This window comes from Petromyzon marinus, unplaced genomic scaffold (genome assembly GCF_048934315.1).
Source record: "Petromyzon marinus isolate PM22_M1 ecotype Great Lakes invasive population unplaced genomic scaffold, UKy_Petmar_22M1.pri1.0 PM_Scaffold_167, whole genome shotgun sequence".
Taxonomy (NCBI): domain Eukaryota; kingdom Metazoa; phylum Chordata; class Hyperoartia; order Petromyzontiformes; family Petromyzontidae; genus Petromyzon; species Petromyzon marinus.
Window position 1 is genome coordinate 181,986 of NW_027423132.1, and position 13,238 is coordinate 195,223.

The 13,238-nt window shown below is 54.7% G+C and overlaps 1 protein-coding gene across 1 annotated transcript; it reads left to right on the forward strand.

Annotated features, from left to right (window-relative positions):
* Position 1: 1 nt before the first annotated feature.
* Positions 2–11,675, forward strand: LOC142922771 (uncharacterized). The gene is made up of 4 exons (XM_076063628.1): positions 2–248; positions 1,847–2,100; positions 6,170–6,611; positions 11,406–11,675. Exons 1-4 carry the CDS (start codon positions 219–221, stop codon positions 11,658–11,660), a joined length of 981 nt encoding a protein of 326 aa, XP_075919743.1. The 5' UTR covers positions 2–218; the 3' UTR covers positions 11,661–11,675.
* The last annotated feature ends 1,563 nt before the right edge of the window (positions 11,676–13,238 follow it).

Consider the following 13,238-nt stretch of genomic DNA (forward strand, 5'->3'; position numbering starts at 1 on the left):
TGGGGGCGGTAACTGGTGCGTGCGACTTCATTAATATTCATGAGTGTGGGCGTGGCTTTCTCAACGTGACGTCACCCCTGACATGGCAACCGCCGTCTCGGGTCGCCGTTCGCTCGCAGCGCCTCCGCCACCTCCGCCTCCTCCGCCGCTGCTCGTCGACTTTTAGACCGACGCCGCGAGGCCGGGGCCTCCGGCAGGGCGGCGCCTCCTCCCTCCTCATGGCGGCGAGCAAGGGCGACGCGCTGCAGGTGAGCGTCGCCGTCGCTCCGACCTACGCGTACCCGGAAGACGAACCGCCGGCCTCGCCTAAATCTCATGCGGGAAGCCTGGGCTAGGCCTCACGGCCAAGGCTCCGTTCGTTCGCGGTCGGGGTTGACCGCTTACGAGGTGACCGGCGTTGCCTGTTTTTTTTCCGCGGGAAGCCCGAGGAAGGCCCTCGGCCGCGGCGAGTCGCAACGCACCCGGTCGAACGGGGTTTTTGTTTTTGTGTTATATTTTTATTTATTAAGGTAAATTAAATTTATTTTTATTTTCGTGCGTGTACCCTGCGCGAGTTGTTACATTTTAAAAGAAGCCGACAAAAACAAAGACACGGGCCCGTTCGTAATTTGAATTGATTTATAATAACACGCAAAACATAGTGTTGTTGTTGTGGCTTACAGCGTTATGTGTCGTTAAACCCCGCCACCACCCGACGCACGACCAATCAGTTGTGTCACCTACACACGAAACGTGGTGGCCGGTCAAGCATCACAGCGCTCGTGTGTGGCTGAGAGTAAACCCACAATTGTTACTGATGTAGTGTCTTTACTCTACAAGTCGTGACCTACACTACACACTACACTACTATACACCACACAACTATACACTACACTATACACTACACTACTATACACGACACTATACACTACACTATACACTACACTATACACTACACTACTATACACCACACAACTATACACGACACTACACTACTATACTCCACACAACTATACACTACACTATACACACCACTACTATACACTACACACTACACTACTATACACCACACAACTATACACGACACTATACACTACACTATACACTACACTATACTATACACTACACTATACACTATACTACACACTACACTACTATACACTACACTATACACTACACTACTATACACTATACACTACACTATACACTACACTATACACTACACTATACGCTACACTATACACTACACTGCTATACACACTGCTACACGCTACACTATACACTACACTATACACACTGCACTATACACTACTATACACTACACACCACACTACACTATACACTACACTATACACTACACTATTCACTACACTATACACTACACTATACACTACACTACTATACACTATACACTACTATACACTATACACTACTATACATTATACACTACTATACACTACACTATACACCACTACACTATACACTACTACACACTATACACTACTACACACTACACTATACACTTCACTATACACTACACTATACACTACACACTACACTACATACTACACTATACACTACACTACTATACACTACACTATACACTACTATACACTACTACACACTACACTACACAATACACTACACTACACACTACACTACACACTACACTATACACTACACACTACACTATACACTACACTACTACACACTACACTATACACTACACTATACACTACACTATACACTACTACACTATACACTACACTATACACTACACCCACATCGTGACCCACCCACACGGCCACCGTGAACCCCACCCACCCTGACCCCCCCCCCCCTCCCCCCACCCCCCTCCCCCCACCAGCCCCCCCGTCTGTGTGCCGAGGTGGCTCCCTTCGTTCCACGCCCACGGGGGGAGGAGGGGGGGCAGGAGGGGGGGTCCGAGGGGGGGTCCGAGGGGGGTGGCCACGGAGGGGTCCAGCCCTCCGTGGGGGTTGGCGGAGGTCGTGGGGGGGTCGCCCCTTTCGGACTTCCCGTTGGACCGCCGCCCATGGCCACCCTGGTGCCACTGCCACGCTACCTGACGACCTGCTACCCCTTTGTGATGGAGACTGACAGGTGGGTGGGTTGGTGGGTGGGTGAGTGGGTGGGTGAGTGGGTGAGTGGGTGGGTGAGTGGGTGGGTGAGTGGGTGGGTGAGTGGGTGAGTGGGTGGGTGAGTGGGTGAGTGGTTGGGTGGGTGGGTTGTTGGGTGGGTGGGCGAGTGGGTGGGTGAGTGGGTGAGTGGGTGGGTGAGTGAGTGGGTGGGTGGGTGAGTGAGTGGGTGGGTGAGTGGATGGGTGAGTGAGTGGGTGGGTGAGTGAGTGGATGAGTGGGTGGGTGGGTGAGTGGGTGGGTGGGTGGGTGAGTGGGTGAGTGGGTGGGTGAGTGAGTGGGTGCGTGAGTGGGTGAGTGGGTGGGTGGGTAGGTGAGTGGTTGGGTGAGTTGTTGGGTGGGCGAGTGGTTGGGTGAGTGGGTGGGTGAGTTGTTGGGTGAGTGTGTGGGTGGGTGAGTGAGTGAGTGGGTGAGTGGGTGGGTGAGTTGTTGGGTGGGTGGGTGAGTGGGTGGGTGGGTGAGTGAGTGGGTGGGTGAGTGGATGGGTGAGTGAGTGGGTGGGTGGGTGAGTGGGTGGGTGAGTGAGTGGATGAGTGGGTGGGTGGGTGAGTGGGTGGGTGGGTGGGTGAGTGGGTGAGTGGGTGGGTGAGTGAGTGGGTGCGTGAGTGGGTGAGTGGGTGGGTGGGTAGGTGAGTCGTTGGGTGAGTTGTTGGGTGGGCGAGTGGTTGGGTGAGTGGGTGGGTGAGTGGTTGGGTGAGTGGTTGGGTGAGTGGGTGGGTGAGTGGATGGGTGAGTGGATGGGTGAGTGGGTGAGTGAGTGGGTGGGTGAGTGGGTGGGTGGTTGGGTGAGTGGGTGGGTGAGTGGGTAGGTGAGTGGGTGGGTGGATGGGTGAGTGGGTGGGTGAGTGGGTGGGTGGGTGAGTGGTTGGGCGAGTTGTTGGGTGGGTGGGCGAGTGGTTGTGTGAGTGGGTGGGTGAGTGGTTGGGTTTGTGGGTGAATGAGTGGGTGGGTGAGTGGGTGAATGAGTGGGTGGGTGAGTGGGTGGGTGAGTGAGTGGGTGAGTGAGTGGGTGGGTGAGTGGGTGAGTGAGTGGTTGGGTTTGTGGGTGAATGAGTGGGTGGGTGAGTGGATGGGTGAGTGAGTGAGTGGGTGGGTTGGTGAGTGGGTGGGTGAGTGGGTGAGTGAGTGGGTGAGTGAGTGGGTGGGTGAGTGGTTGGGTGAGTGAGTGGGTGGGTGAGTGGGTGGGTGAGTGGGTGTGTGGGTGTGTGGGTGAGTGGGTGGGTGGGTGAGTGGTTGGGCGAGTTGTTGGGTGGGTGGGCGAGTGGTTGTGTGAGTGGGTGGGTGAGTGGGTGGGTGAGTGGATGGGTGAATGGATGGGTGAGTGGGTGAGTGGGTGAGTGAGTGGGTGGGTGAGTGGGTGGGTGGTTGGGTGAGTGGGTGGGTGAGTGAGTGGGTGGGTGGATGGGTGAGTGGGTGGGTGAATGGGTGGGTGGGTGAGTGGTTGGGCGAGTTGTTGGGTGGGTGGGCGAGTGGTTGTGTGAGTGGGTGGGTGAGTGGTTGGGTTTGTGGGTGAATGAGTGGGTGGGTGAGTGGGTGGGTGAGTGAGTGGGTGAGTGGGTGGGTGAGTAGGTGGGTGAGTGGGTGGGTGAGTGGATGGGTGAGTGAGTGGGTGGGTGGGTGAGTGGGTGGGTGGGTGAGTGGATGGGTGAGTGAGTAGGTGAGTGAGTGAGTGGGTGAGTGAGTGGGTGAGTGAGTGGGTGGATGAGTGGGTGGGTGAGTGAGTGGGTGTGTGGGTGAGTGAGTGGGTGGGTGAGTGGATGGGTGAGTGAGTGGGTGGGTGGGTGGGTGAGTGAGTGGATGAGTGGGTGGGTGGGTGAGTGGGTGGGTGGGTGAGTGAGTGGATGAGTGAGTGAGTGGGTGGGTGGGTGGGTGAGTGGGTGGGTGGGTGGGTGAGTGGGTGAGTGGGTAGGTGAGTGGTTGGGCGAGTTGTTGGGTGGGTGGGCGAGTGGTTGGGTGAGTGGGTGGGTGGTTGGGTGAGTGGGTGGGTGGGTGAGTGGGTAGGTGAGTGGTTGGGTGAGTGGTTGGGTGGGTCGGTGGGTGAGGGGTTGGGTGAGTGGTTGGGTGAGTGGTTGGGTAAGTGGATGGGTGGGTGGGTGGGTGAGTGAGTGGGTGGGTGAGTGAGTGGGTAGGTGAGTGGGTGGGTGGGTGGGTGAGTGGGTGAGTGGGTGGGTGAGTGGGTGGGTGGGTGGGTGAGTGGGTGGGTGGGTGAGTGGGTGGGTGGGTGAGTGGGTGGGTGGTTGGGTGGGTGGGTGGTTGGGTGGGTGGTTGGGTGAGTGGGTGGGTGGGTGAGTGGGTGGGTGAGTGGGTGGGTGGGTGAGTGAGTAGGTGGGTGGGTGAGTGGGTGAGTGAGTGGGTGAGTGGGTGAGTGAGTGGGTGAGTGAGTGGGTGAGTGGGTGGGTGAGTGGGTGGGTGAGTGGGTGGGTGAGTGGGTGGGTGAGTGGGTGAGTGGTTGACACACACACACACACACTGACACACACACACTGACACAACAACAACAACAACCGCCATTCGCCACTAAGTGGCGGTGACGTCACCACGACGCTTGTGCCAGGCTATGTGCACCGTGAGGCCACGTGAAGTGTCGAACGCCCGCTGGCAGGAGGTCACTGGGCAGACCCAGGTGCCACGGGTCGACTGACTGAGATGACTGGCTGATGCACCACCTGTGCCCCCTACTGTGCCAACCTGCTGTGCTTTAGCCACCCGGCGCTCCGCTCGTTGTTCTGAGCGTCGCTCCTCCGCCCTCCGTTGTTGTTGGAGGGCGACTGCCTCCAACTGCCCAGTAGCATCCTTCACGAGCCTCCTCCACAGAGGCCGATCTTGACACCGCTGGTACCAGTCATCGGCAAGTCCACTCAGCTCCACGTCCTCCTGTACCACATCACTCCATCTCTTCTCTAGCCCGTGCCGCGCCCGCTTAGCCCCCTCAATCCGGCCAAACAAAAGCTGTTTCGGCATGCGGTGGCTGGGCATGCGGGCTACATGACCCAGCCATCGCAGCCTTGCCTGCCGGAGGAGCTCACCGATGGGACCCTGCCTAGATCTTTCAAGGATTTGTGAGCTCCTCACACAATCCAGTCTGGTTAAAGCCAGGATGGATCGTAGGCAGGCCAGCCTAAATGTTTCTAACCGGCGAAGATGTTCCATTAGGGGGGTCCACGTTTCGCAAGCGTAGAGAAGGGAGGGAATGACCGTGGCCGAGAAGACCTGAAGCTTGGTGCGGAGCGACAGACCAGGTAGCTTCCACACAGCGTTACGCAACCGATGAAAAGATATTGCCGCTCGACTGATTCGGAGTGAGTCCTCTGCTGTTAAACTGGAGCCGGTCATAAGCACACTGCCCAGGTATGGGAAACTCTCCACTCTCTCCACAACTGCCCCATCACCGATTGGGAGTTGTGGGGGTGGAGTGTCCGATGGTACAAAATACCCAGGCAGGTGCTTAGTTTTGGTGGGGCTGATGGTAAGGCCCCACCAAAACACTGACACACACACACACTGACACACACACACTGACACACAACAACAACAACCGCCATTCGCCACTAAGTGGCGGTGACGTCACCACGACGCTTGTGCCAGGCTATGTGCACCCTGAGGCCACGTGAAGTGTCGAACGCCCGCTGGCAGGAGGTCACGGGGCAGACCCAGGTGCCACGGGTCGACTGACTGAGATGACTGGCTGATGCACCACCTGTGCCCCCTACTGTGCCAACTGACACACACACACTGACACACACACACTGACACACACACACTGACACACACACACTGACACACACACACTGACACACACACACAGACACACAGACACAGACACACACACACACTGACACACACACACACTGTCACACACACACACTGACACACACACACACTGACACACACACTGACACACACACACACTGACACACACACACTGACACACACACACTGACACACACACAGACACACACTGACGCACACACACAGACACACACACTGACACACACACACACAGCCCCTCGCTCACCACTCTCTCTCCCCTACAGGCGCCCCAGCTCTGCCGATATTCCCACGGGAGGCTGGCAGTCGTACTCACGCACGCAGCAGCAGCAGCAGCAGCATCAGCAACCGCAGCAGCATCAGCAGCATCATCAGCTTCATCATCATCATCAGCAGCATCAGCAGCAGCATCAGCAGCAGCTGAACATGCACCACATTCACTTCTTGCAACAGGCCACGGTTGGCATGCCGATGGCTCTCTCCGCTCACCACCACCACCACCAGCAACAACCACAGCAACCGCAACAACAACCACAGCAACCGCAACAACAGCCGTCGCAGCAGCAGCAGCAGCAGCCCTGTCTTGCCACGTACCAGCTCATAAGCCAGTGTGGTGGTGGTGGTGGTGGCGGTGGTGGTGGTGGCGGTGGTGGTGGTGGTGGTGGTGCAGGATTGGAGTACGGGCTGTCGTGCTATCCGTGCATGCAGGTGAGCGCTATCGGCGTGCGAGTACGCACGGAGCTCAACACACACACACACAGAGACTCACCACACACACACAGAGACTCAACACACACACACACAGAGACTCACCATACACACAGACAGAGAGCCATAGACTCATCACACACACACAGAGACTCACCACACACACACACAGAGACTCACCACACACAGAGACTCACCACACACACACAGAGAGAGAGAGCCATAGATTCACCACACACACAGAGACTCACCACACACACACAGAGAGAGAGCCATAGACTCACCACACACACAGAGACTCACCACACACAGAGACTCACACACACACACACACAGAGAGCCATAGACTCACCACACAGACAGAGAGCCATAGACTCACCACACACACACACACACAGAGACTCACCACACACAGAGACTCAACACACACAGAGACTCACCACACACAGAGACTCACCACACACACACACAGAGACTCACCACACACAGAGACTCACCACACACACACACAGAGAGAGCCATAGACTCACCACACACACAGAGAGCCATAGACTCATCACACACACACAGAGACTCACTCACACACACACAGAGACTCACCACACACAGAGACTCACCACACACACACAGAGAGAGAGCCATAGACTCACCACACACACAGAGACTCACCACACACACACACACAGAGCCATAGACTCACCACACACACAGAGACTCACCACACACACACAGAGAGAGCCATAGACTCGCCACACACACAGAGACTCACCACACACAGAGACTCACCACACACACAGAGAGAGCCATAGACTCACCACACACACACAGAGACTCACCACACACAGAGACTCACCACACACACAGAGAGCCATAGACTCACCACACAGACAGAGAGCCATAGACTCATCACACACACACACAGAGACTCATCACACACACACAGAGACTCACACACACACACACAGAGAGCCATAGACTCGCCACACACACAGAGAGACTTACACACACACAGAGACTCACACACACAGAGAGAGCCATAGACTCACCACACACACACAGAGACTCACTACACACAGAGACCCACCACACACACAGAGAGCCATAGACTCACCACACAGACAGAGAGCCATAGACTCATCACACACACACAGAGACTCACTCACACACACACAGAGACTCACCACACAGAGACTCACCACACACACAGAGAGAGAGCCATAGACTCACCACACACACAGAGACTCACCACACACACACACACAGAGCCATAGACTCACCACACACACAGAGACTCACCACACACACACACAGAGAGCCATAGACTCACCACACACACAGAGACTCACCACACACACACACACAGAGAGAGCCATAGACTCACCACACACACACAGAGACTCATCACACACACACACAGAGAGCCATAGACTCACCACACACACAGAGACTCAACACACACACACACACAGAGACTCACCACACACAGAGAGAGAGAGAGCCATAGACTCACCACACACACAGAGACTCACCACACACACAGAGAGAGAGCCATAGACTCACCACACACACAGAGACTCATCACACACACACAGAGACTCATCACACACACACAGAGAGCCATAGACTCACCACACACACAGAGACTCACCACACACACACACACAGAGCCATAGACTCACCACAGACAGAGAGCCATAGACTCACCACACACACAGAGACTCACCACACACATACACAGAGAGAGAGCCATAGACTCACCACACACACAGAGACTCACCACACACACACAGAGAGCCATAGACTCACCACACACACAGAGACTCACCACACACACACACACACAGAGAGCCATAGACTCACCACACACACGGAGACTCATCACACACACACACACAGAGAGCCATAGACTCACCACACACAGAGAGACTCACCACACACACACACACAGAGAGCCATAGACTCACCACAGACAGAGAGCCATAGACTCGCCACACACACACAGAGACTCACACACACACACACAGAGACTCACTCACACACACAGAGAGAGCCATAGACTCACCACACACACACAGAGACTCACCACACACACACAGAGACTCACCACACACAGAGAGAGCCATAGACTCACCACAGACAGAGAGCCATAGACTCATCGCACACACACAGAGATTCACACACACAGAGACTCACCACACACACAGAGAGACTCACCACACTCACACAGAGAGGCTCACCACACTCACACAGAGAGACTCACCACACTCACACAGAGACTCACACACACACACAGAGACTCACCACACTCACACAGAGACTCACTCACACACAGAGTCTCACCACACACACAGAGACTCACACACACACAGAGAGACTCACCACACTCACACAGAGACCCACTCACACACACGCAGAGACTCACACACACACACAGAGAGAGCCATAGACTCACCACACACACAGAGAGACTCACACACACACACACACAGACTCACCACACGCACACAGAGACTCACACACACAGAGAGAACCATAGACTCACCACAGACAGAGAGCATAGACTCGCCGCACACAGACTCACCACACACACACACACAGAGACTCACTCACACACACACAGAGACTCACACACACAGAGAGAGCCATAGACTCACCACACACACACACAGAGACTCACCACACACAGAGACTCACAACACACACACAGAGACTCACCACACACACACAGAGACTCACCACACACACAGAGACTCACCACACACACACAGAGACTCACCACACACAGAGAGAGCCATAGACTCACCACACACACACACAGAGACTCACCACACACAGAGACTCACAACACACACACAGAGACTCACCACACACACACAGAGACTCACCACACACACAGAGACTCACCACACACACACAGAGACTCACCACACACACAGAGACTCACCACACACACAGAGACTCACCACACACAGAGACTCAACACACACACAGAGACTCAACACACACACAGAGACTCACCACACACACAGACTCACCACACACACAGAGACTCACCACACACACAGCACTCACCACACACACAGAGACTCACCACACACACACAGACTCACCACACACACACAGACTCACACACACACACACACATAGACTCACCACATACAGAGACTCATTACACACACAGAGACTCATTACACACACAGAGACTCATTACACACACAGAGACTCATTACACACACACACAGACAGAGAGACTCACCACACACACACACAGAGACTCACTCACACACACACAGAGACTCACACACACAGAGAGAGCCATAGACTCACCACACACACACACAGAGACTCACCACACACACAGAGACTCACAACACACACACAGAGACTCACCACACACACAGAGACTCAACACACACACAGAGACTCAACACACACACAGAGACTCACCACACACACAGACTCACCACACACACAGAGACTCACCACACACACAGCACTCACCACACACACAGCACTCACCACACACACAGAGACTCACCACACACACACACAGACTCACCACACACACACAGACTCACACACACACACACATAGACTCACCACATACAGAGACTCATTACACACACAGAGACTCATTACACACACACACAGACAGAGAGACTCACCACACACACACAGAGAGCCATATACTCACCACACACACAGAGAGCCATAGACTCATCGCACACAGAGACCTGTAGACTCATCACACACACAGAGACTCACCACACACAGAGACTCACCACACACACACAGAGACTCACCACACACACACAGACACTCACCACACACACACAGACACTCACCACACACACACAGAAACTCAACACACACACACACAGACTCACCACACACACAGAGACTCACCACACACACACACAGACTCACCACACACACAGAGACTCACACATACACACAGACACTCACCACACAGAGACTCAACACACGCACACAGACCCATAGACTCACCACACAGAGACCCATAAACTCACCACACAGAGACCCATAGACTCATCACACACAGAGACCCATAGACTCATCAAACACAGACCAATAGACTCATCACACACAGAAACCCATAGACTCGCCACACAGAGACCCATAGACTCGCCACACAGAGACCCACAGACTCATCACACACAGAGACCCATAGACTCACCACTCAGAGAGCCATAGACTCTGTGTGTGTATCTGTGTGTGTATCTGTGTGTGTGTGTGTGTATCTGTGTGTGTGTCTCTGTGTGTGTATCTGTGTGTGTGTGTATATATCTCTGTGTGTGTTTATCTGTGTGTATATCTGTGTATATCTGTGTGTGTATGTGTGCATATCTATGTATGTGTGTATATCTGTGTGTGTATCTATCTGTGTGTATCTATCTGTGTGTGTATCTGTGTGTATGTGTGTATCTGTGTGTCTATCTGTGTGTCTATCTGTGTGTGTGTATCTGTGTGTCTATCTGTGTGTGTGTGTATCTGAGTGTGCATCTGTGTGTGTGTATCTGTGTATATCTGTGTGTGTGTATGTGTGTGTATATCTCTGTATCTGTGTGTATATCTGCGTGTGTGTCTGTGTGTCTCTATCTGTGTGTGTGTCTGTGTGTATATATGTGTGTGTGTGTATATGTGTGTGTGTCTGTGTGTCTATCTGTGTGTGTGTGTCTGTGTGTCTCTATCTGTGTGTGTCTGTGTGTATATCTGTGTGTATGTATGTATGTGTATGTGTGTGTCTGTATGTGTGTGTCTGTGTGTCTCTAGATGCCCCTGCCTCTAAGCTCGCTGCTGGGTCTGGGCGTGTGTGGGCAGACGACCCACTTCAGTCTCACCCCCAGCACCACCCACAGAGCCAAGGTGAACCTCACACACCCGCACACACACACATCCACACACGCACACACACACACACATACCCACACACACACATACCCACACACACACATACCCACCCACCCACACACCCACACACACCCACACATCTACCTACTCACAACAACAACCGCCATTCGCCACTAAGTGGCGGTGACGTCACCACGACACTTGTACCATTCTATGTGCACCCTGAGGCCACGTGAAGTGTCGAACGCCCGCTGGCAGGAGGTCACGGGGCAGACCCAGGTGCCACGGGTCGACTGACTGGGATGACTGGCTGATGCACCACCTGTGCCCCCTACTGTGCCAACCTGCTGTGCTTTAGCCACCCGGCGCTCCGCTCGTTGTTGTGAGCGTCGCTCCTCCGCCCTCCGTTGTTGTTGGAGGGCGACTGCCTCCAACTGCCCAGTAGCGTCCTTCACGAGCCTCCTCCACAGAGGCCGATCTTGACACCGCTGGTACCGGTCATCGGCAAGTCCACTCAGCTCCACGTCCTCCTGTACCACATCACTCCATCTCTTATCTAGCCCGTGCCGCGCCCGTTTAGCCCCCTCGATCCGGCCGAACAAAAGCTGTTTCGGCATGCGGTGGCTGGGCATGCGGGCTACATGACCCAGCCAACGCAGCCTTGCCTGCCGGAGGAGCTCACCGATGGGACCTTGTCCAGATCTTTCAAGGATTTGTGATCTTTGGGGTGCGACAGGGATGTCCTCTGGCTCCCATATTATTTAACATCTATTTCGACCACGTAGTTCGTGAAGCCTTCATTAGTACCGGAGGAATTTCCATCTGGTACAGATACAATGGGAAGCTGATCGATGCCCGGGTGCGGTCAAGGGATGGCTCCCTATTGCTCAACCACGTTATGTATGCCGATGATTTGGTAATTGCCGCTCACTCAGAGGAGGAGTTGGAGGCGCTGCTGCTGAACCTGGAGCTTGCCACTAAGAGGTGGGGCCTTACCATCAGCCCCACCAAAACTAAGCACCTGCCTGGGTATTTTGTACCATCGGACACTCCACCCCCACAACTCCCAATCGGTGATGGGGCAGTTGTGGAGAGAGTGGAGAGTTTCCCATACCTGGGCAGTGTGCTTATGACCGGCTCCAGTTTAACAGCAGAGGTCTCACTCCGAATCAGTCGAGCGGCAATATCTTTTCATCGGTTGCGTAACGCTGTGTGGAAGCTACCTGGTCTGTCGCTCCGCACTAAGCTTCAGGTCTTCTCGGCCACGGTCATTCCCGGTTAGGCTGGCCTGCCTACGATCTACCCACCCACACTCCCACACCACTCCCTCCCACTCCACTCACTCCACACCACTCCCTCCCACACCACTCACTCCCACACCACTCACTCCCACACCACTCACTCCCACACCACTCACTCCCACACCACTCACTCCCACACCACTCACTCCCACTCCACTCACTCCCACTCCACTCACTCCACCACCACTCACTCCCACTCCACTCACTCCCACACCACTCACTCCCACACCACTCACTCCACCACCACTCACTCCACACCACTCACTCCCACTCCACTCACTCCCACACCACTCACTCCCACACCACTCACTCCCACACCACTCACTCCACCACCACTCACTCCCACACCACTCACTCCCACATCACTCACTCCCACACCACTCACTCCCACACCACTCCTCCCACACCACTCACTCCCACACCACTCACTCCACCACCACTCACTCCACCACCA

Bases quoted from the DNA above. Each gene is read 5' to 3' on its own strand.
- LOC142922771 (XM_076063628.1), top strand. From the start codon at position 219: ATGGCGGCGAGCAAGGGCGACGCGCTGCAG. The intron at 2,101-6,169 runs GTGGGTGGGTTG...TCTCCCCTACAG, and splicing joins TTTGTGATGGAGACTGACAG to GCGCCCCAGCTCTGCCGATA. The intron at 6,612-11,405 runs GTGAGCGCTATC...GTGTGTCTCTAG, and splicing joins CGTGCTATCCGTGCATGCAG to ATGCCCCTGCCTCTAAGCTC.